At 53.8% G+C, this 23058-nt stretch overlaps 1 protein-coding gene and 1 long non-coding RNA gene across 2 annotated transcripts; one reads left to right on the forward strand and one right to left on the reverse strand.

Moving 5' to 3' along the window:
* Window positions 1-1162: 1162 nt before the first annotated feature.
* LOC102155484 lies at window positions 1163-6330 on the reverse strand. Its single transcript, XR_005371043.1, has 4 exons — window positions 5259-6330; window positions 1853-1983; window positions 1307-1495; window positions 1163-1220 (listed from the first exon to the last, which is right to left on the reverse strand). It is a non-coding gene; the product is annotated as an uncharacterized LOC102155484 (long non-coding RNA).
* Window positions 6331-6786: 456 nt separating this feature from the next.
* Window positions 6787-23024, forward strand: EPHA1 (EPH receptor A1). The gene is given in 19 exon segments (XM_038559291.1): window positions 6787-6920; window positions 7894-7961; window positions 12859-13140; window positions 14582-14984; window positions 15229-15384; window positions 15845-16189; window positions 16331-16458; window positions 16697-16847; window positions 17275-17371; window positions 17594-17652; window positions 18466-18591; window positions 19437-19622; window positions 19785-19846; window positions 19966-20172; window positions 20376-20525; window positions 20814-21007; window positions 22401-22476; window positions 22478-22557; window positions 22660-23024. Coding segments are annotated over 19 exon segments (2931 nt in total). The 5' UTR covers window positions 6787-6838; the 3' UTR covers window positions 22739-23024.
* The last annotated feature ends 34 nt before the right edge of the window (window positions 23025-23058 follow it).

A 23058-nucleotide genomic window follows, 5' to 3' on the forward strand; every position in this document is an offset into this window, starting at 1 on the left:
TCTCCTCAGCAGGTGGCGCTCAGATTTTATGACCCATAGCCTGGGTACCTTCCACACTAGGGGAAATAGAGAAGTGTACATTAATTTCTTAACAACAACAACAAAATAATAATAATAATAATAATAATAATAATAATAATAATAATTTCTTAACAGAGGTGGTTGTACCTGTATGTTCAAACATGCATGTTTGCATTCATAATAGTACTACCTAGAATTTCGAGAGAAGTATGGATTAGAATCCTTTTTATTAAAAACCCCTTCAAAGCCAAATTTAAAAGGAATCACATTTATGCCCAATTAATAAGATCCGTACTTATCAAATACTTCTTTTATAAGACAACAAGGTAATATTACCTCTGGACCCCAGGGCTAGTAGCTCAAAACTGTAAGTGTGGTTGTGCCAATCTACATCCCCGCCCTCTCTAGAACTTAATTTCCCAGAACTCCCAGGCTCGACCAGCAATAAAATTGTTAAGTTTTGCAAAAAAATTATGTTAGCCCAATCCGGAAGACAAAGCTGATGGTTTATTTAGCCCTTTCCTCTCTCATGCTGGCTAAACAAAAAGTTGACTTGACAACATAGTCAGTCTACCACTCCCTCTTCTCTTCCTGTGGTCTAACCAGTAAACATTTTGACAAGGACCAAGCTCTCACTCTTCTCCCGGGGGATTCTGGTATTTAACACTTGTCTCCACTTGTCCTTATTAAATTTCTGACGTGTCCCAGTTCACTGAGACACATTTGTTCTCTCCCTCCCTTCTACCTGCCTAAGCATTAATAGAGCGTATTAACTTCTCAGGTTAGCAATATTATCTTCCGAGGCAGTCAAGCAAACAGGTTAAGGTAGAAGCACGGCGATTTCTCATGAGACACACACACATATTAGTGTAAGGGATTCTGAGTCACAGCCCCTTCACGACTGACCACGCTGCGATTTCATGTCACCACTCTGGAAACCAATGAAAGGACAGGACGATTGCAAATTGGTTTTATTTTTACTCTGGAGTGAGATCAGTTAAGAATGAGGGGTGATGAGGGGTGATGGGGGGCACCTGGGTGGCTCAGTCGGTTAAGCATCTGCCTATGGCTCAGATCATGATCCCAGGGTCCCGGGATCGAGCCTCACATCCGGCTTCCTGCTCAGCAGAAGAGTCTGCTTCTCCTTCTCCCTCTGCTGCTCCCCTTGCTTGTGCTCTCACTCTGTCTCTCTTAAAAATCTTAAAATATTAAAATAAAATTAAATAAATTAAAATTAAAAAAAATTTAATGGGGGGGGGGGTAAGTATTGAGGTAAATCTTGTACCTAAATATGGACTTGGATGGAATGCAAGTGAATTCCCACTCTCCTGGCCTTGTCTCTCCCGTCAGTGCCAGAAACAGCTCTATCTCCTCGTGGCCGCTAACACTCATTTTCCATCTTGCATTTCCTCTTCTCTGGGGCCCATGCTAGAAGGCAACGCAAGCTCACTGCTTTTTCACCATCTTCTTGCCTCTAAAACAAATGAAACGCTTGGGAGGTTTTTAATACTGCAAAAGGAAACTGAATCTTAAGAAAAACAAGAGCAGGCAGGGGGCTACAATATGTCCTGAAAGTGTTAGGGTCATATTTAGTCCCATAATGCCTCGTAATCTAAATAGATCAGGAGTGATTTCTCTTAGCTCTTGCTTTATTCTTCTCTTGTCTCTTCTTGGGATCTGAGCTGCAACCAAACATCCCTTTTAATTCAGGGGCTGATACTACTTGGTCTCTCCTCCTTCCGTCAGCAGATTTACTCCTTGATTCTCTAAATCTATCTTGCAAATAACCCTGTACAGGAGAGACACAAAAAGGAAAAAGATATAGCCTTACATTGCATAGTGGAAGCAGGAGCATCGGCTTGCATCCTTCATCATTTTTGTACCCGCCTCGTACACTATGATGTTGTAGGTGCTGAGGACCAACATCCTATCACCATTTCCCCCATTCTGCTGTTGAGGAAGCTGAGATTCAAGAGAATCAGATGATTCGCCCAAGGTCACATGGCTATTCAGTGATAAGTGTAGGACTTTCTTTCTTTTGTTTTTTTTTTTTTTTTTTAAGATTTTATTTATTTGTTAATGAGAGGCACAGAGAGAGAGAGGCAGAGACACAGGCAGAGGGAGAAGTAGGCTCCATGCAGGGAGCCTGACTGGGACTCCATCTCGGGTCTCTAGGATCACGCCCTGGGCCGAAGGCAGCGCTAAACTGCTGAGCCACCCAAGCTGCCCAGAGTAGGACTTTCTAATAGAAAGTTCCCGACATCTCAGAGAAAACTTACGACTGCCTCGGTCCCAGAACAGTCCTACTTCTGCTATGAAGAATTGCAACTACTTAAACAAATCAAGTGCTTTCTTCTTGACAAAGTGACATGGAAGGAGGGAGGGACAAAGGACAAGGGGAGGTGGAGTGGGATAGTGGGACTGAGGCATTGCTCACAGGCTGCCTCTGTGTAGATTTAATCCCTTTAGGAGCCACGGGGCTAGCAAGAAGTCTCCTTTAAAAACAGAATTACCTTCGGGGAAGATCAAGCCTCTTTCAGAGATACCCGGACAAGCCAGATAAACTATGGGAGTCACCCGGTGTGGCAATTCAAGTGTAGAATGTTTAACCACAAGTCAAGAAGTCTTTAAAAATAAGGTGTTCATGGGGTACCTGGGTGGCTCAGTTGGTTAAGCGCCTGCCTCTGGCTCAGGTCATGATCCCAGGGTCCTGGGATCCAGCTCCACCTCGGAGCCCTGCTCAGCAGGGAGTCTACTTCTCCTTCTACTCCCCCGCCTCACCCCGCTCATGGTCTCCCTCACGTACATGCTTGCTCTCTCTCAAATAAATAAAATAAATCTTTTTTTTTTTAAAAAAAAGGTGTTTTTTATACAAGTGCATATCGTACATCAGTGGAAATGAATTAGCACACAACTACATAAATAAATTGCGCAAACAAAAGAGCAAATGAAAGAACTCAGGAAGGAATGCATATCACATGATTCCATTTTCTAAAGCTCAAAAACAGGCACATCTAATCCGTGCTGTTTTAAGCCAGTGGAGACAGAGGTAAGGAGGTAGGAAAGCAAAATTAGGTGTCGCCTACTTCTTTTGCTTCCGGAACCTCAAGTAGGGGCCCTAGGCCCCAGAGTCCGACAGACCTGGGTTCAAATCCTGATTCTGCAACTGAGTGACTTTGAACAAGTAACTTAAATTCCCTGTGCCTCAGGTTTTTCCATCTATAAAATAGAACTAATAATACCTTCTTCAAAGGGTTGGTGTGAGAAGTAAATGAAATGATGTATGTGAAGTGCCCTGGCAGCATGCGTAGGTGCAGTAATAAATGGTAACTATGATCATCCCCACCCCTGTTGCCTGATGGTAAACCAGGATCAGAGAACAGATAGGTAAGAGCCCAGCGGAGAAGGAAAGGGAAGGACCAAATTAGCCTTGTGATCAAAGATGTACGGAATCCACCCGAATGCATTCAGAGAGAGCTGTTCTTTCGCTTCCCACTGCCCACGCAGTCTCCTGGCTTGTGCTGCCTACAAGTGCAGGCCAGCCCAAAGCAGCCAAAACAAAGCTGTTCGGTCCCATCCACACAGGCCCTTGCTAAGGACCTGATACTCATCTGATAAACCAATTTGCACTGACGCTCTCACAGGGTTGCTGGCAGCTTACTGGGTTACCCTGCTGATTGGGCTGTGTTTCAATCAGAACCTTATGGACATTACAAGGCCTTGATCTAGGCTGGGTGAAATTTTACCCAGTCCCAGATCAGCAAATAGCCAGGTGGGGCTCTTTGGGGGAGGGGGAATCGGGACAGGCAGGGGATGGGACAACACAAGCAGAATGGTGTTAAGGTCCAGACTGCAGGATCCAGCCAGAACCCAGGAAGTCTGAAGTTGTAGGGATGCACAGGCTTTCCTTGCTTCTTGACTACAGAATGAGAACTGGTCCAGACAACTTGGGTTCATTCTCTCCACCTAAGAGGGAAAACAGGTATCCCCCTGGGAAGCCTCGTCAGCTAAGGGGCCTCTAGTGCTGGGGAAACAGAGTAGAGGAAGACTTTCAGGTTTGATTTTTGTGTTGTTAAATGAGGCCTTAGGGCATCCACACAGGGAATACCGGTCAACAAACACAAGGAGCAAACTGCTGACGCCCAGAACATGCGTGGACCTCAGGGGCGTCATACTGAAAGGATAAAGTGAGATTCAAGACTACAGGAAGTTCTGGCCCCAGGAGGAACACTTATCGATGCTGAAGGAAGCCTGGGGCCGAGGTGGGCTTGACTGCAAAGGGCATGAGGGACCGTTTCTGGATGATGAAAGCCTTCTGGATCTTGACTGAGGCAGCGGCTCTGAGGGTGTACGCCTTTTTCAGAATCCATTGAACTGTACACTTAGAAGGAGTGCAATTCACTTTATGCAAATTATCCCTCAATAAAGTTGCTTTTAAAAGAAAAAAAAAAAAAAGTTGATGCCTTAGTCACTGAGATTGTTCCACTCCAGATGTGCCCTGAGAGGCCTGCAGGAGAACCTCGGCAAGCCACACCTCCAACAATCTCCTAGCACAAGAGCGGAACACTTTCTCCTCTTTTGAGCATCACATCTACCTCCTGAGGTGGGTTGGAGGAATCCCCGGGTTATAGCTAAGGAAGCAGAGATACAGAATTAGAGCTGGCCTGTGTCTTCTGACTCCAAATCCTGCCATCTTTCCTGGAACCAGCCTCCCGAGATCACCCGAATCTAAGGAAGCTAAGGTCCAGAGAGTGTAAGTAGCTTGGCAAAAGCAGCACTGCTAGGCAAGGGCAGAGGCCAAAATCAAAGTCGTGCCTTATCCCCCACAAATGGAATGAGGAATTGTCAAACGGGGACCATCCTGAATGGAGGTAGAAGGTGGGCTTTCGTTCCCCTTCTGCATCACTTCCAGACCCTGGACAGAGAAGCAAGCAATCTTAAAACAAAAGCCAGGCTCCTTTCCAGCCGTCTCCACACCACCTCTCACTGCATGGAGCAGCCCCCACCCCACCCCCTTCAGTCCCAAGGGTCTTGTAACTTTAACAAACTACAGCAAGGAACACATGCATTACCTCACCACAGTCTGGCTTATTTCCTAGCAGCAATTGTCCAAAGCTTGCTCCATTTCCCCCCTTCTGTTGGCTGTGCACCCTTCGCCCATTCCTCCCTGCTGAAATCACAAAGCTCTGACCCCAGTGGGCCTGCAGGAGCCTCCGCCTCCTTCCCAAAGTACTTACCATTAGAAAGAAGGCCCCTGGTGCAGAACACAGCGCATCCGATGGCCCCTCTGTATACATTCTCACATCAGGCTCCTGTGTGTGCTTAGGGAAAAAAACTCTGGGAGAACCTCAAGACACAATTGGTGGCAGTTAACTCTGGGGAGAGGACCTGGAGGGTGGAAGGAGGGAGGAGTCTACTTTCCATTTGGTTTCTTTTCTGTTCAATGTGAATTTTCCCACCAACGGACATGGATTACATTTAGTGATGCCAACGAGGGTAGTCTGGGCCGGGAAATGATAAGCCATTTCCTCCTTTCACATATCTGTATAGAAAAGCAGAAAGCCTGAGAAGTATTAATTTTCGAAAATATAGTAAGCACCTGTAATGCGCCACCTGCCTTTCTCCGCGGTCACTGAACCACAGTTTCAATGATACAAAGACTATGAATCATTCACCCCAATGAGAGGGAGCCAGGAAGGGGTATAGGAAGGAGAGGCCCCGGGAGGGCAGCCTCCACCTTCCTCACCGGATGCATCACTCCCCTTTGAGCCACTGTCACCCCCACACACACACACCTGACACCTCAGCTGGGGTCTCCACCTGTCCTCATTCTTAGCCACGTGCATTTGCTTTCCGCCCTAGTCCTCGGCACTGCTGCGACCCACAGCTTGTATAGGGCAGGGACTGTCTTACTCTTGGTCCATGCTCTCAGAGCTTGATGCGTGCAGAGTAGAAAGTGAATGAACAGTTGTTAAAATATCACGTAAGGCAGAGCATGGGAGGGGCGTGGGTTGTCTCCAACTGGACAGAGCTGGAGCAGGCTGGACCTGCGCCCTCCTCACACTTGCGCTCAGAACCCTGGCGGGGTCCTCTCTCTTGCTCTGTCAAGTGCACGGTAATGTGTTTACCAAGACCTTGTCCGCTCTGGCCACGCCCGCCTGTCTGCCCTGCTCCTAAGGCAAATCCTGGGCCCCAGCAGTCAAACTGGTCCATTCACCTGTCCCAGAGCGCACCTGGAGGCTCCCCGCCTCAGGCCCTCGCCTTTCCCAATCTCGGCCACCACCGATAACCCAGCCACAGGGTCGCCCCCTGATGTGCCCCGCGGGCTGGGCTGGCTCCCCCCCCCCCCGCCCCCGCCCGTCCGTCCGTCCGTCCGCCCGGGAGCCCCCCTCCGAGCCTCCCCTTCTGCAGCTCGCAGCCCTGCCTTCCCGGGGGTCTGTCCCCCCTCGCGAAGACCTTTAAGGGGCGGGGAGATGCAGTTCAGGTCGGAGGTCGAATTAGGTTAAAGGCTGCATCAAGACTGGGTTGGGTTCGGGATTAGAATTCGAAGCGGTGAGTCAGTTCCTCATCCCACTCACTAGGCGGCGCCCGCAGTCCCGTTCCGGTCCCCAGGCCTCCGGCGTTTGAAGTTTACTATTACCTGTCTGGCGAGTTTCCTTCCTGCCCCACTGTCCCTTTAAGAAGGTGAGCCAGGTGAGGCGGGCCCCGCCCCCGGCGCTGGCCCCGCCCCCGGCGCTGGCCCCGCCCCCGCCCCGCTCGCGCAGCCCTCGCGACCTGACCCAGCCGGGGGCCGAGGTCCCAGGTCCCGGCCGGCGCCATGGAGCGGCGCTGGCCCCTGGGGCTCGGGCTGCTGCTGCTGCTCCGCGCCCCGCTGCCCCCGGGGGCGCGCGCCGAGGAAGGTACCGACCCCCGCCCCCGCCCCCGCCCCCGGCCCCGGCCCCGGCCCCGGGCCTCCCCGCGCCCTCGCCAGCGCCCCGGTGCGCCCCGCCGCCCGGCGACCGCCTGGCCCGGCCAGCCTCTGGTCTTCGACCCCCAGACCCTGCTCTCCCGGCTCAGGCGCCCCGTAACAGTTTGCACCTGGGGGGGGGGAGGGAGCCCCTGACCGCTGCGAGGAGGCAGCGCCCAGACCCCCACCCCAGCATCGTGGGGATCCCTCATTCCCAGCCAGGCTCGGCCTCCCGGGCCCAACCCAGAGGGCAGCGGTGCGAAGAGGCCTTAAGCCATCCTGGGCCCGAGGACAGAGGGACCTGCCGCTGGGGGATGGATCAGAACTCGGGTGCAGGAGCTCCCAGATGTACAGGTCAAGCCTTGCCTGTGAAGGCTTGCACACCCTTCCGGGGCCCTACTTCCCAAGACCCAGAGCTGTGCCTTGTACCCTCACTGCACACCCCCAGCCACAGGCTGAGCAGGCCCTTTGGCAGTAGAAGGGAACCTCCGCACCCACCCGTCTAGGGTCCCCTGCCCACACCCTACCCGCTTATGACCCCCAGGGGCTGAGGTCCTCTCTTGCCCATTCACCCTTCGCATTTGGCCGGTGCCTGGATGCCCCAGGCTGACCAGCCCCTGCCGAGTGAGAGGGTGCGAGTCCTGTGTGGGGCTGCTCTGCCCAACACTTCCTGCCTTGACTTTGGTCAAAGATCCAGCCCTCCAACCCTTGCCCGGCGCTGCCGTCCTCCTTTCACACTCTGGAGGAAGACAGACTAATCCCCAGAGCTCTTCACTCCTCCTTCCTGGGCTAAAGCTCGGGAAGTCACAGCTGTTAGGAACAGGATGTGGGAGGCTTGGGGCTGGGGGCCCACGGGGAGGAATGTGGGTCACACGTGTGGGGCCTCTTCCCCCAGAGGTGACAGGCCCCTCTTCTCCCTCGTGCAGTCACTCTGATGGACACGAGCACAGCACAGGGCGAGCTGGGCTGGCTGCTGGATCCCCCGGAGGATGGGGTAAGTGTCAGGGGAGGGAAGGCTCAAAGCTGCAGGCCAGTGGGAAATGGGCGGAGAGGTGGGTGGAGGAACCGAGAAAAGAGCTGGAAAAACTGGAAGTGTCTCCTCCTCGGGGAGGGGGAGGGGAGGTGAGTCAGAGCCTCCAGAATGGGACAATGTGGGGGGGTCAGGCTTCACCCCATGAAGAACGCCTCAATGCCTGGCTCCTTCCCTCCCTGCCCCTGTGAAAGAGGGCTGAATACTTAGGAGGACTTGGGGGGAGATGAACCCACATCCTCCAGGGAGAGGATGAACCATCCTTGGGGTGGTTGAGGGCTGAGAACCAAAACACCAGATGTGTCCTCACACTGAGGTCCCTCTGTCCCAATAGAGTTGCACAGATAGGCTTCAGAGGGTCAGGGAGCCCCATAAAAGTGTAATGTAAGTTGTGTATACGCACATGGAGACGAGAGCCAACGTTTTCATCAAACCCTTCGAAGGGTGTTTGCCTCCCCAACTAGAGGTCCCTGAGCCCCTGGCACCTTCTCCATCCTCCCCAGCCCAGGCACACGGTACGGTCCAGCTGTCTGAACCTGCTCCGAGTCCCTTCCCACCCTGGGTGTTCTTAAGACCTAGTGAGCAGAGGTAGGCGCCTGTGAGTCCCGGAGAGCACCTTTCCGCCACTCAGCAGAGCCGGCCACAGAACCGTGAGAGGCTGGCCTCAGGCCCTCCTTTCCCCCCTGGTCCTGGACCCCTTTCCCCTTCCTAGTCCAGTGGGAATTGCAATCTCTATTTCTGGGATCGGGGTCACTTGCTTTCTTTCCCTCTGGGTCCTAGGGTCCTGGCTCTAAGTTCTCCCACAGAGTGGCCTATAATTAGAATTAATAGACTAAACCATACTGTATCCTACAGGAGGGGCTGCTTGGAAAATCCTGGGTTAGGCCAGCCGTAATAGGCACCCCGTCTCGTAAAGCAGCTAATCACTCCACAGCGAGGGCCGCAGGTCCATTCGCTGGCTCCCACAGGCCTCCACCCCCGGTGTGCCCCAGCCACCCCGACCCAAATAACTTCCCTAATTGGGCCCGAGTGGAAGCAAGGCCCCTTTCGCAGCTTTGCAGCTGGAGGCAAGAAGACAGCAGCAGTTACATGCTCCCCATGTCTATCTTGTCCCCTCCTTATCTTTTCAACACACACAAACACACTCAGATTCAGACTCCCCAGAATGCACCCATGTAGCAGCCAGCAGCCGGAGTGGTAAGTGAAAGGATTCTTGCTGCTGATCCTGGGCAGCTGGTTCTCCCATCTGTCACTGCGGGAACTGGGAGAGGCAAGTTACAGCTGGGAACATCTGCTCCTGGCTCCAGCTGCAGCCACAGCAATCTAGCTAATGAGCTGCACATTATCCACCTACTACCTTTCCACCTGACCTCCACCCCATGCCTTCCACTTGGCTTCCCCATCATAGCTTCCTCTTAAGAACAGGCCCTGGGTGCCTTCATGGCCTGGACAACCCTTGCCCAATCTTTGAACTCCCTAACATAAAGCGAAAATATGTACCTCAGGTGTTATTGCCCCATGCCACCCAATCCTTAGTTTTTGTTTTTTTAGATTTTATTTATTTATTCATGAGACACAGAGAGAGAGAGAGAGAGGCAGAGGGAGAAGCAGGCTCCATTCAGGGAGCCTGATGTGGGACTCAATCCGGGGACTCCAGGATTATGCCCTGGGCTGACTGCTGAGCCACCCAGGGATCCCCACCCCAATTCTTAGTTAATCGTTCTTTCTCTTGCCTTTTCCCAGATCTGAGAGTAGCAATGAAAGCCCTTGGAAAAGGAAACATTCTAAAGACCTCAGACTTCTCTATAAGCTAAGGGAGTTGCAACCAAAATATCAAGGGGGTATTTTATAGAATTTGAGAGCTCCTTTCTTATATTTATCTGGCAGAAAGAATATGTAAGAATGTCTGAGAAGTTTTTTTTTTTTTTTTTTTTTTTTTTTTTGAGAAAGAATGAAATGGAACACTTGCCCTACCAGATTATCAGAACGGACAATATCTGTACTCAACTGTAATTAAAACCTGGCATTGCACAAGAATACCCAGGTCAATGGAACAGAATAGAAAACCCACATGAATGAGGTTTTGGTATGAGATTAACACTGGAATGGCAAATCAATGTGCAAAATATAGACTGGACAGTAGATTGACAGCTGGATGTCCATAATTTGAGAAAGAAGAAGACAACGAGTAAGAAGGATGTAAAGTTACATCTCCACTTCATGCTATAGACAAAAAATAAATAAATAAATTCTAGGGAGATTAAAATCTGAACCTAAAAGCCAAACCTACAAAAATGTTAGGAGAGAATATAGATCTTTATGAGTTTGGGATGGGAGAGCTTCCCAAGTGAAATACACAACCCAGAATTCATAGAGGGAGAGAAGATAGATGTTATGATGTGAGATTTTTAAAGGTACCAACATCAAAGACATCATTAGAAAATTAAGTGGCGTGATGGGAAGAAAACATTTGAAACATATTTCAAATAAATGATGAACACCTATAATGTAAAAAAAAAAAAAAAATCTCATCGAAATGAATATTCCAAAGATAAGAACAGAATATCAGGCAAAGTTTACAAACGTAATTACATAAAAATAGAAATAGCCAGTGAACAAAATAGAAACACACAACCTCCTTCTCAAAATAAAAAATGTTAATTAAAATGGCAAGAAGCTGTATTTTGTCCATAAGATAGGCCAAAAGTAAAGAGATCGTTAATATCCAGGTTTTCAAAAAATGAGGCCTCATGCATTGTTGGTGAAACCGTAAATTGATAAATCCTTTTTGGAGGCCAATCTGACACTATCTTCTTATAAAATTTATAGTATTTACCCTTTGATATAGCAGTTCTACAGAAATCTTTTAGAAATCTGTACATGTAGGGCAGCCCGGGTAGCTCAGCGGTTTAGCGCCGCCTTCAGCCCAGGGCCTGATCCTGGAGACCCGGAATCAAGTCCCACGTCAGGCTCCCTGCATGGAGCCTACTTCTCCCTCTGCCTATGTCCCTGCCTCTCTCTCTCTCTCTGTGTCTCTCATGAATAAATAAATAAAATATTTAAAAAAAAAAAAAAGAAATCTGTGCGTGTAGACTTTAAACAACAGTAGAAAAAAATAAAAAATAAATAAACAACAGTAGAACTGGAAACTACCTAAATGCCCAACAATAGGGGAATGAATAAATAATTCACAGTACATCCATACAGTGGAATACTGTGTTATAGATTGCTAAAAAGAATTAGGTAGATCTATTTATATTCTCGTGAACATCTTTCAAAGACTTTTTAAGGTGTTTTGTTTTGTTTTTTTAGATTTAGATTTTTAAAGATTTTTTCATTTATGCATTTGAGAGAGACAGAAAGAGCAAATGAGAGCATGAGCAGAGGGAGAGGGAGAAGCAGACACTGGTGAGTAGGGAGCCCCGATCTAGGACTCCATCCCACAACCCTGGGTTCGTGACCTGAGCTGAAGACAGACACTTAACGGGCTGAGCCACCCAGGCGCCCCTCAAAGGCTTTTTTTGTTTGTTAAAAACAAAAAGTAGATTACGAAATAGCCTTGTGTCCAAAAAAAAAAATATGTTAAAAACACATACGCAGAAAAATATTCAAACATTTCTCTAGGGGCGCTGAAAATGGTCTGGTGAGCTTTATTCCAAATTGTTCAGAGTGGCTCCCTGTGAAGGGGCAGTTGGGTGAAAGGACTTTCACTTCACGTTATATATGTTTATTCTTTGACTTTTAATAATAAGCGCAGAGAGACATAATGATCCAGAGCTTAAACTCTAGGGGCGCCTGGGTGGCTCAGTGGTTGAGCGTCTGCCTTTGGCTGAGGTTATGATCCCTGAGTCCTGGGATTGAGTGCTACGTTGGACTCCCAATAGGGAGCCTGCTTCTCCCTCTGCCTAGGTCTCTGACTTTTTCTGTGACTCTGATGAATAAATAAAATCTTAAAAAAAAAAAAAGCTTAAACTCTAGAGCCTAGGGTGCCTGGGTGTGTGTCCCAGCTTTGCCTCCTAATAACTGAGTGCATAAGGCAAGTCATTGAACCTTGCGCTGTGACTCAGTTTCCTCATGGGAAGTGCTTGCAACAGTGACTGCCGCATTAGGCTAGCCATTATTATGAATAAGTCTAAAAATTATTTTATTTTATTATTATTTTTTTAAAAGATTTATTTATTTATGATAGACACAGAGAGAGAGAGGCAGGCAGAGACACAGGCAGAGGGAGAAGCAGGCTCCATGCAGGGAGCCCGATGCGGGACTCGATCCCGGGACTCCAGGATCGCGCCCTGGGCCAAAGGCAGGCGCCAAACCGTGGAGCCACCCAGGGATCCCCTAACAATAATTTTATTGTAAAAACAGGTAAGGGGCATGGACTGCATGGTGTCTGGGAGTCCACCCAACCCTGTCCACTGTTGATTTTGATAGTGACCATAACTAGAGGGTTATTAGAAGGAATGAGTTCCCTCCATACAGAAGGGTTCTATGCTTGTTCTTGCCCCCCGAGCTTAGGGGCCTTGATATAAATGTACTATCCTTTTCTCTGAACAAGGAGCCAGACAGGTTTCGTGAGTGAGCGTTTTGCCATCAAAGTCTGTCTTTGCCATGACTCTGCTGACGAGACGGGGAAAAATTGGTGCTCGTGCTTCCAAAGTTGGAGTGGGCTCATTGAAGGCGTCGCTGTTGTCATGCCCATCCTGTATCCAAATAACTCCTGACCCTAAGCACTTAACTTACTGTCCTCAGGCCCATGGTGGGAAGACAGCAGGACAAGTAGCGCGAACCCGGGGAGGTCTAGCGAACCAGAGTCTGGGGGGCAGGTGGTGACTGGGAGCCTGACTCGATTCTCCTCTCACAGTGGAGTGAGGTGCAGCAGATCCTGAACGGGACGCCCCTTTACATGTACCAGGACTGCCCAGTGCAAGCAGGCGGGGACACTGACCACTGGCTGCGCTCCAACTGGATCTACCGCGGGGAGGAAGCTTCTCGGGTCCACGTGGAGCTGCAGTTCACCGTGAGGGACTGTAAGAGTTTCCCCGGCGGAGCCGGGCCTCTGGGCTGCAAGGAGACCTTCAACCTCCTGTACATGGAGAGTGACCAGGACGTGGGCATCCAGCTCCGACGGCCCTTGTTCCAAAAGGTGCTTCTACCCCCACCCGCACCCCCACCCCCACTCCTCCAGTGCCATTTTGGTCCTAACACTGGTTCCCGCCTCACTCTTTCCCAGGACCCCGCTCAGCTAAGGAGAAAGACAAAGTGGCATAAACAGAAAGAGGTCTAGGTGTCAACTAAGGATGAGAATGTGGGCCTAGACATCAGAAGAGGTGGAGTTGAGTAGAGCAGCATCCCCCGCGGCTGCGGCCCACCTCCCAGGACCCCCCGGATGCCTGGGCAGTACTGAACCCCAGATGTGCCACGTTCTTTCCTGCACATCCATCCCCATGCTGAGCGCTCTTGTGTAAACCAGGCGCCGTACGAGGGGAGTAACTAGTAATGAACTAGAACAGTCATGACAGGATGCTGCAATAAGTCATCAGAGTAGCCTCTCTCCCTCTCGAACTATGTCATTGCTCTGTAGTCACCCTCCTGGGGGTACCGTGAGACGATGTGATGCCTTGGGAGGAGATGAGCGGAGGCCCATGGCCAGGCGTTGAATCCCGACGTTGCCCCGTCAGGCTGCTATTGACCTGCTGATGCAAGGTCAGACGGAGGATCACCTGCTTGCACCTGTGGCTGATGGCACCGGGTAACACCTGCCACCCTGAAAGCCCAGCCACGGATAAGCAGGAACCACCATGTCTTTCCTACTGTGTCCCGCCTTCAGGCTCCACTGAACCCCTCCGAGGCTGCTTACCTGGTCTTACAGTAGCGTTGATAATGGTGCCAGCCTTCACCTGGGTCGGAGGCTTTGCCTCCACTAACATAACAGCCTCCCCTGGGGGAGGCTGAGAAGAGGTATTTGGACTTTCCCTATCAGCCTGCAGGGTGCTGGTGTGCGACACACCCCAGGGGTCCACCCGGAGGTGCGCAGGGAGACCGTTCTCTGCAGGCTACGGGCTCTCTCTCTAATGCCATCCGTTTCTTTCCGACTCAAGGAACCGTACCGGAATGCAGAGGTGTAAGGAGCATGTTATTTATAGGATGTGCTCTCATCTTTTTTTTTTTTTTTTTCCGAAGGGAAGACGTTGTAAAGTTTGTTATTAGTAATAAATTAACCATGACGCACTTTATAACTGATCACCTCACTGGCACAGAGGTTGGGAACACCTTCGAATAGTGGAAATTATATGGGCTGTAACGTCTCACTGCCCGGATTCCAGCCGCACCACGTCATACAAGGTCTTGAACCTGTCCTACTCCTAGCCTTAGTTTCTCTATCTGTAAAGTGGGGCTGGCCATCCGTCCCACCTCACTGGACCCAAACAGCGTAACACGCACAGGACGCTTAGCTCAGTAGCTCACACGTAATAAGCCCTTGGTTTATGGTTGCAGGAACTCTAAGGTATCAAGCAAACAATCATTTTTTTCTGTTCCGTGGGCATGAAGCATGACTTGCCATTCCACCCCCCGCCCCTTCCCAGGTAACTACTGTGGCTGCAGACCAGAGCTTCACCATCCGGGACCTCGCGTCTGGCGCTGTGAAACTGAACGTGGAGCGCTGCTCCTTGGGGCACCTGACCCGCCGAGGCCTCTACCTCGCTTTCCACAACCCGGGTGCCTGTGTGGCCCTGGTGTCCGTAAGGGTCTTTTACCAGCGCTGTCCTGAGGTCGTGCAGGGCTTGGCCCGATTCCCCAACACTCTGCCCGGACCTGGCGGGCTGGTGGAGGTGGCAGGGACCTGCTTGCCCCACGCCCAGGTCAGCCCCGGCCCCTCAGGTGCGCCCCGCATGCACTGCAGCCCCGACGGGGAGTGGCTGGTGCCTGTGGGACGATGCCACTGTGAGCCCGGCTACGAGGAAGGCGGCAGTGGTGAAGGATGCCTGGGTAAGGAGACTGGAGGAGGCGGTGGGGACATGCGGGGTGGGGGGGGTCCTCCAGGTGCTGGGGGACGGAAGGATGCCTCTGCGCCATCTCAGTGATGTTTAGACTGAGCGGCTGAGCCCCCCTTCCCCCCGCCCAGGGAGGCACCTGTGTTTCTGGTACAAAGGACTGGGGGAGGGAGGGGGAGTGGGGATGAGCCTGCCTGTAAAGGCTGGACATCCATGGCTCCGCTGCATTCTCTCTCCAGCCTGTCCCAGCGGCTCCTACCGGGCGGACGCAGATGCGCCCCATTGTGTCAAGTGCCCAGGACACAGCGCAGCTGAGTCCGAGGGGGCCACCCTCTGCATCTGCCACAGCGGCCATTTCCGAGCCCCTGGGGAGGGCCCCCAGGTGTCCTGCACACGTGAGTCCCGGGTGGCGGGGCAGGACTTTGTCCAGCCCGTGTTAAGGTTGGAATTCTCCAGAGCTTTTCTGATAGTGGGCATCCTTTAAAGTGTCGGATGCTTAGAGGACATCTGGATGGCTCAGTGGCTGAGCATCTGCCTTTGGCTCAGGTCATGATCCCGGGGTCCTGGGATCGAGTCCCGCATCGGGCTCCCTGCAGGGAGCCTGCTTCTCCCTCTGCCTGGGTCTCTGCCTCTCTCTCTCTCTGTGTCTCATGAATAAATAAAATCTTAAAAAAAGGGGGGGGGCAGAGACTTTAGGCTCCCCTGCCCCAGAAGAAAGCAGAAATGAGGTGAAGGTCCTTTTCCCTCAGTGGGAATCTCTCAGCAAGGCCTTCGGAGGTGGGAGGAGGCAGGGGCCAGCAGCTTGGACAGAGCGAGAGCGCAGCTGGCTCCTCCCGACGGCTCTTCTCCTTACAGGACCCCCCTCAGTTCCCCGAAACCTGAGCTTCTCTGTGTTGGGGACTCAGCTCTCGCTGCGTTGGGAACCCCCGGCGGATATGGGGGGGCGCCAGGATGTGAGGTACAGCGTGGGGTGTTCACAGTGCCGGGGAGCAGCGGTGGACGGGGGGCCCTGCCAGCCCTGCGGGGGAAGTGTGCGCTTTTCCCCAGGAGCCAGCGGGCTCACGGCGCCAGCCGTGCGCGTCAACGGCCTTGAACCCTACGCCAACTACACCTTTAATGTGGAGGCCCAGAACGGAGTGTCGGGGCTGGGCACCTCCACCCCCGCCAGCGCCTCCCTGAGCGTCAGCATGGGCCACGCAGGTGAGCAGCCGGGATGGGCCTGGAAGAAACCAGAAGGGCTGAGGACTCCAGGGCCAAGCGGATGGGCGGGAAGCAATCGAAACGCTGTTGAAGCTCTTTCCTCTTTCTTTCCAAACCCGCTGGACCCCTCCCGGCTCCCAGAGTCCCTGTCAGGCCTGTCCCTGAGGCTGGTGAAGAAGGAGCCGCGGCAGCTGGAACTGACCTGGGCAGGATCCAGGCCGCGCAGCCCCGAGGCGAACCTGAGCTATGAGCTGCACGTGCTGAATCAGGTGCGGCGGGGCTGCGGGACCGTGTCTGGGGTCCCCGCCGGGCACACCCCGGCATCCCCAGGTACGGGGTGAACGGAAAACTGACCAAAGTGAGCTGTGCGGCTTTCTCAGGTCAAAACCCTACAGGGAGCCCTGCCCTGACCGCTCCCCGCCCGTCTCCATGGGATCCCAAGACTGGCCATCGCCTCCGCCCGGTTGGGCTCGGCACAGGCCAGCTGACGTTAGCTCTCATCCACAGGACGAAGAACGGCATCAGATGGTTCTGGAACCCAGGGTCTTGCTGACTGAGCTGCAGCCAGACACCACGTACATTGTCAGGGTTCGAATGTTAACCCCTCTAGGTCCTGGCCCGTTCTCCCCTGACCATGAGTTTCGGACAAGCCCACCAGGTGAGGGGTTATTCCGTGTTCTACCCCACACCCATGCACCTGTCACCCCACTGAGGCTTCTCAGACCCTGGCTTCTTCCCATATGCACACGCACAGACGCACACTTAGAGGCTGCCTGGGGTGCGGAGAGCCCCCCACAGACCCACACGAAGCCCCTGCCGCATCGTAATCTCCTCAGATACCCCGACCCTGGATGCGGCCTTCCAGTGTCCTGTGCACTCTCCCAAGCCCTCGGGGTCGTGCTCGTCAGTGGGCAGCCCCAAGCTAGTGGTCCCAGTGTGAGGCTCTGTCTCACACACCCCCATCTCCTTGGGTAGGGGACCCCCCTGTGGCCCACTGAGGGCTCTGCCCCCGGGCATGCCCCGTTAGCCACCATCATTGCTGTGGCCTCTGAGCCCTCCAGCCTTCCTCACGCCACGTGCCACAGTTTCCAGGGGCCTGACCGGAGGAGAGATTGTGGCCATCATCTTCGGGCTGCTGCTGGGTGTCGCTCTGCTGATGGGGATGCTCTTCTTCCGATCAAGGTGCTGCTGCTGCCCCTCCGCGGCCACCACCCGGGGTCCCTTTGCCTGGCCAGAAATCCCAGAACGCAGCCCCAGCAACCCTCCCAGCCCTTAGGACGAAAGCTCCAGCGTACCCCCCACGCCATCCTACACCCCCACCCTGTCGTTTGTGGGAATAGCCCAGCCGGAGGGCCCTGGGCCAGTCCTAGGACTCTGAAGAAGCTGTCCCCCCCCCCCCCACAGGAAAGCGCAGCGGAGACACCCGCAGAGGCAACGTGACCGTGTCGCCGAAGTGAACCGAGGTGAGCCCAGGGCACCTGTGCGTATATGTGGTGGTGGAGCGGGGTGGGGGCAGCGGTATTGGGACGTGCCACGGAGATGGAACCAGAGAAGCCACATTTGCCAGGCCAACTCTGGGAGCACGGGTTGGGGCTGTTGTCTCTAGGGCTTTACTGTTTTGCCACCTAATTAACTTTGGTTAATTAACTTTGTAACGATAGCCCCCAGAGGCTCTGTGCAATTACCTGTTAGCTCTTGCTGCCTCTGTTCCGACACCTGGGCCCGGGGCGGCCTCCCCCGTCCTGGCTGGCCAGGTCTGTGGGCTGAGTCTCAGCGAGGAAGCGATTGCTGGCAGGCCCCTAGAAGTCCTCCAGGGCATGTGGGCTTCCTGCGGGTCACCTCATTAGGTGTCCCACGAAAGGGGTAGTCAGTGGTTCATCCAAGTGAAAGGGTGGGAGTGAGGCTTGTCTGGGAATGTGCATGAGGTGTGAGTGATCGGAGGAGTATGGCTAGCAGGGGTGAGGAGGAAGGGCGAGGAATCTGAAGTGTGGTCAGTGAGCCGTGGGACGATTGGGTAACCGGAGGCCGTGAACAGCTTTCAGGCCCGGGTTCTGGCCCGCAGCTCTGGGCCTCCGGGGGCAGGGACGCGGAGCTTTGCACATAGACAGAGGAAGGTTTTTCTCCCACTTTAGCCAAAATGGGACTCCTAAGAGAGCAGAACAATGAAAAGTCTGGGGAGTGCTGTTGGCCCCAGCTCCCCTCACCACCACCAAAAAATCCTCCCGAGCCCTCACGCTGGGGCTCCTGTGGCCGAGCCCTCCCTGTTCTCCCCACAGAGGACAAGCTGTGGCTGAAGCCTTATGTGGACCTCCAAGCGTATGAGGACCCTGCCCAGGGAGCCCTGGACTTCACCCAGGAGCTTGATCCAGGCTGGCTGATTGTGGACACTGTCATAGGGGAAGGTGAGCCCTGCGGGTCCCCTCTGCGTGGCAGCACGGAGCTGCTCGCCAGCTGGTCTCTCGGCTGCCCCAAGGGCTCCTAGACGAGTTCCCTCTCTGCTCTACCCTGTATCCTGCTTGAATCGCTGTGGTCAAGTTGTAACCCCCTTATCGGGTGTCCTAGAGCAGCCCCCTGCTTCCTACACAATCTGCTTCTGTGGTTATGGAGTTTCTGATTAACAGCCCAAACATGTCATGTTTGTCAACAGAAGGGTCGCTGTGCCCAGGCTCAGGCTATTCTCAGACGGCTGCGAAATGTGGGAGAGATTCAAAGCCTCCCTTACCCCGCATTCCCCCCCAACCCGGGCCCAGTGTCCTTGGGCCGCCCTGATCCCTTGGGTCACCGGAGGAAATGGATCTGAGCAGAGAACAAAGCTTGGCAGTGTCATTGGCAGTTGTGCAGCCGAGCCAGCTGAGCTGTGACCGGAGGAGCTCGCGGAAGAGACGAGGCAGTGGTTAGCCTCCCCCGTCACTGGAGCACTGGCCCTGGACCAGCCTGTCCTTGCTGAACACAGCCCAGGGCCACCGCACAGCCACGCTCACCGGGCGTTTACTGAGCCCCTCCCCTTAGCCAGGAGCTGTACCCACCTGGGGGGACAGTATTGAATAGGTTGCAGAGCTGCACTCCTCTTCCAGACTCCCGTCTCCTTCCCCAGGAAGTGCAGCACGAGAGCCCCTTTCCCGGAAAGGTCAAGCCACTTTTCTGATCCAGAGAAGAAAAGAACCAGGAGACTGGAGGATACTGCTGCCCGTCCCCCTAGGGGAGCCTGCCGGGGCATCCGGCCATGGCCTGTTTTCTTTCCACCCAGGAGAGTTTGGAGAAGTCTATCGAGGGACCCTGAAAATCCCTAGCCAGGACTGTAAGACTGTGGCCATTAAGACCTTGAAAGACACGTCTCCAGACGGCCAGTGGTGGAACTTCCTTCGAGAGGCAACTATCATGGGCCAGTTCAACCACCCGCACATTTTGCACCTGGAAGGCGTTGTCACAAAGCGTACGAGCAGCGGTCCCCGAGAGCATGGGGAGAGAAAGAGGAGGAGAGGAGGGTGTCAGACCCCCGGGAGAGAAGGGGAAATATGCTGCCGGGGGCAGGAAGTCTGGTTCTGGGTGGCGATGGGATACAGGCTGCCGTGCTGACATGTGCTTTGTGTCTCAGGAAAGCCCATCATGATCATCACGGAGTTTATGGAGAATGGAGCCCTGGATGCCTTCCTGAGGGTGAGGAGGGCGGAGAGCCAGCTGGGAAGGGGAATGCACCCATGGACCCCGGGGTTTGGCTCCTGGTTTGGGAAGGAGACCCCGCCCATTCCCTGACTTGCCCTCTCACCCTGCTGCAGGAGCGGGAGGACCAGCTGGTCCCTGGGCAGCTGGTGGCCATGCTGCAGGGCATTGCATCTGGCATGAACTACCTCAGTGACCACAATTACGTCCACCGGGACCTCGCGGCCAGGAACATCTTAGTGAGTCAGAACCTGTGCTGCAAGGTGTCTGACTTCGGCCTGACCCGCCTCCTGGACAACTTCGATGGCACCTATGAAACCCAGGTTAGAGCCGTGTCGTCATTACGTGCACGCGCACATACACACGATTATGTGTCGTACATGTAGTCACACATGCACAAGTACAGGACACATGCTCTTGTGGACACGATAGTCATGCCTTTGCACAGGTGTTTTGTTGTGTGCGCCGCCCCCCTCCCCCCAATGCCCTGAAACACATCACCTTTCTGTTCTACATGCCCTGTTAGGGGGGAAAGATCCCCATCCGTTGGACAGCCCCTGAAGCCATTGCCCACCGCACCTTCACCACAGCCAGCGATGTGTGGAGCTTTGGGATTGTGATGTGGGAGGTGCTGAGTTTTGGAGACAAGCCCTATGGGGAGATGAGCAATCAGGAGGTAAGCCTGGGGTCCTCTTCCCATGTCACCCCTCACTCCTCGGCTCCTCCCAAAAGCCTCCCATGGCTCTTGCCTGCAAATATCCTATTCCTTCTTCCTGACCCAGTTTTTCTGCACTCTTGTTCCTGTCCCCTTTGCCTCATTCCCTGTTCTCGTCATTACTCTCAGGGGTGAGTAGAGGCTCTATTGCAGTGATCTTGTGTGAACGGAGATTTCTCAGGGGCTCCCAGGGAAGGTGACCCTCCAACCTCAAGGCCGCTCCACCACCCCCCACCCCGCCCACGGCAGGTAATGAAGAGCATTGAGGATGGGTACCGGCTGCCGCCTCCCGTGGACTGCCCTGCCCCTCTCTATGAACTCATGAAGAACTGCTGGGCCTATGACCGGGCCCGTCGGCCCTCCTTCCACCAGCTGAAGGCACATCTGGACCAGTTGCTTGCCAACCCCCACTCACTGCGGACCATTGCTAACTTTGATCCCAGGTAACCACACTGGAGAGGGCACAGGGTTTCGGAGGGCAGGTGTGGGAGAGGAGCGTTCAGCTGCATTAATGAGCTCTGGACAGAGCACAGAGTACTGCTGAGGCAGGAGGAGTCTGAGCCCTTGCGGGACAGTCTACCCTGAGGGAGGACACACCATCCCGTCCTTGTCCGGTGGAGGACAGGAAGCGAGCACACAGAGGATGGAAAGCGATAGGTAGTGCTTATGACCTGGTATCTCCTCCGGGGAGCTCGGTCACTAGGGTGGGGAAGACAGAGCAACCAGCAGGTGCCAGTGGGAGGCATGTCATTACTGGGAGGGGCAGCCTTGTGGGGTCTCCCAGAGCACACGGCAGGCATGGGTTAGGGCGCTGAGGGCGGGCTTAGTGCGGGATGGCAGCAGTGTTGTTTAGGGACAGTGGCCAGAGGTGAAGCTGGACAGGTGGAGGACCAGCTCTGCTGAGAAGTTTGGACTTTATCCTGAGCATGGAGCACTATCGACCGATTTTGAAATTGGAGGGACTCACTCAGAATCGTGTTTTGCCAAAAACATCGCCAGAGTGTGGAGAATGAACTGGTGGCAGGGCTGAGGAGGGGGAGCGGGGTGGGCATGGCTGGACTTTGAATGCTCAATCCAGTAAACCAGCCCTGGCATGCTGGCCTCTGTATCAAACCACCATATATAACCTTGTTTCTGGGAGAAAATGTGCTCCAAGTTCCAACTTTTGCAACTATCTTTTGGAGCAGGACTCCCTCGTATACTGGAGACTGCATGTGCTAATCTTTCTGGAATGTTGAAAATTTTTCCCCCAGCAGATTTACTTTGCTAATGGTTTTGGCTCTGGCTGGCTTGAGCACAGGAACACTCATTGTCTCGTGGGTGTCGGAGGGCAATAATAACAGCCGGGCTTGGAGGGGGCAAGCGGTGGCGGCTCCCAGAATTCACAGGGGCCACCCAGACAAGGGCAGGGCCATGCCCGGCTTCCGAGGCCTCAGCTCCCCTGCCTCCTGCATCTTTCCTTTGGGCTGGGAGAGTTGACACTTGGGAGTCAGTCCCCAGTCAGTCAGCCGGAACTGGCCACTCCAGTGGGAGGTGGGCCGGTCACACGCTTGTGTGTGGCAGGGCTGCCACCCCCCTGGGTCTTTCAAAGCAGCAGGACTCTCAGCCCGCCCATTGCTGTGAACATGCCAGGAATCAGGCCAGGAAATGAGTTCACAGACAATGGCCAGGCTAATCCACAAAGTCCAGATAATCTCTGTGCTCAGACACCCAACTTGAATGCCGGCCGCAGATGCTCAGAGGCTGAGCCCCAATGTCAGGGAAGCTGGAGCTGGAAGGCAGAGGACAGCCCCCGCATCTCCCTCCCATGTGACTGGGGTACCCGGTGTCCCGCAGGGTGACGCTTCGCCTGCCCAGCCTCAGTGGCTCCGACGGGATCCCCTATCGAAGCGTCCCCGAGTGGCTGGAGTCCTATACGCATGAAACGCTACATTCTGCACTTCCGCTCAGCGGGGCTGGACACCATGGAGTGTGTGCTCGAGCTGACGGCCGAGTGAGGACCTGGGGGGGGGGGAGGGGAAGGGGAGGGTGCTGGGCACGGAGAACTGCGGGGGGGTTAGGCCCACACTCAACAATCCCCTTTCGTTGCCCACAGGGACCTGGCCCAGATGGGGATCACGCTGCCAGGACACCAGAAGCGCATTCTTTGCAGTATTCAGGGATTCAAGGACTGAGCCCCTCCCCCACCCACCCTGTCGTGGGGGCAAAGGGGCAAAGACGGGGGCCATGGTCACTCCCCATGGCCCTCCCCTCAGCCTACTTATGTAGGCCTTTGGTGCTGCTCCTGCCCACCCTTCCCTGAGGAACTCACCTCTGGGCCCGGGAGCCTTTGTTTTAAAAAGGGAGGTAGGGGTGGAAGTGAAAATGTAATCGTGGGGGGGACCTGGGGAAGGGTTTAATATATATACATATACATACATATATTTTTGTAAATAAACAGGAACTGAGTTTTCCCCTTTACCCCTGGCTCTTGTATTCCCTGTACTTCCTCTAC

Source organism: Canis lupus, chromosome 16, assembly GCF_011100685.1.
Source record: "Canis lupus familiaris isolate Mischka breed German Shepherd chromosome 16, alternate assembly UU_Cfam_GSD_1.0, whole genome shotgun sequence".
Taxonomy (NCBI): domain Eukaryota; kingdom Metazoa; phylum Chordata; class Mammalia; order Carnivora; family Canidae; genus Canis; species Canis lupus.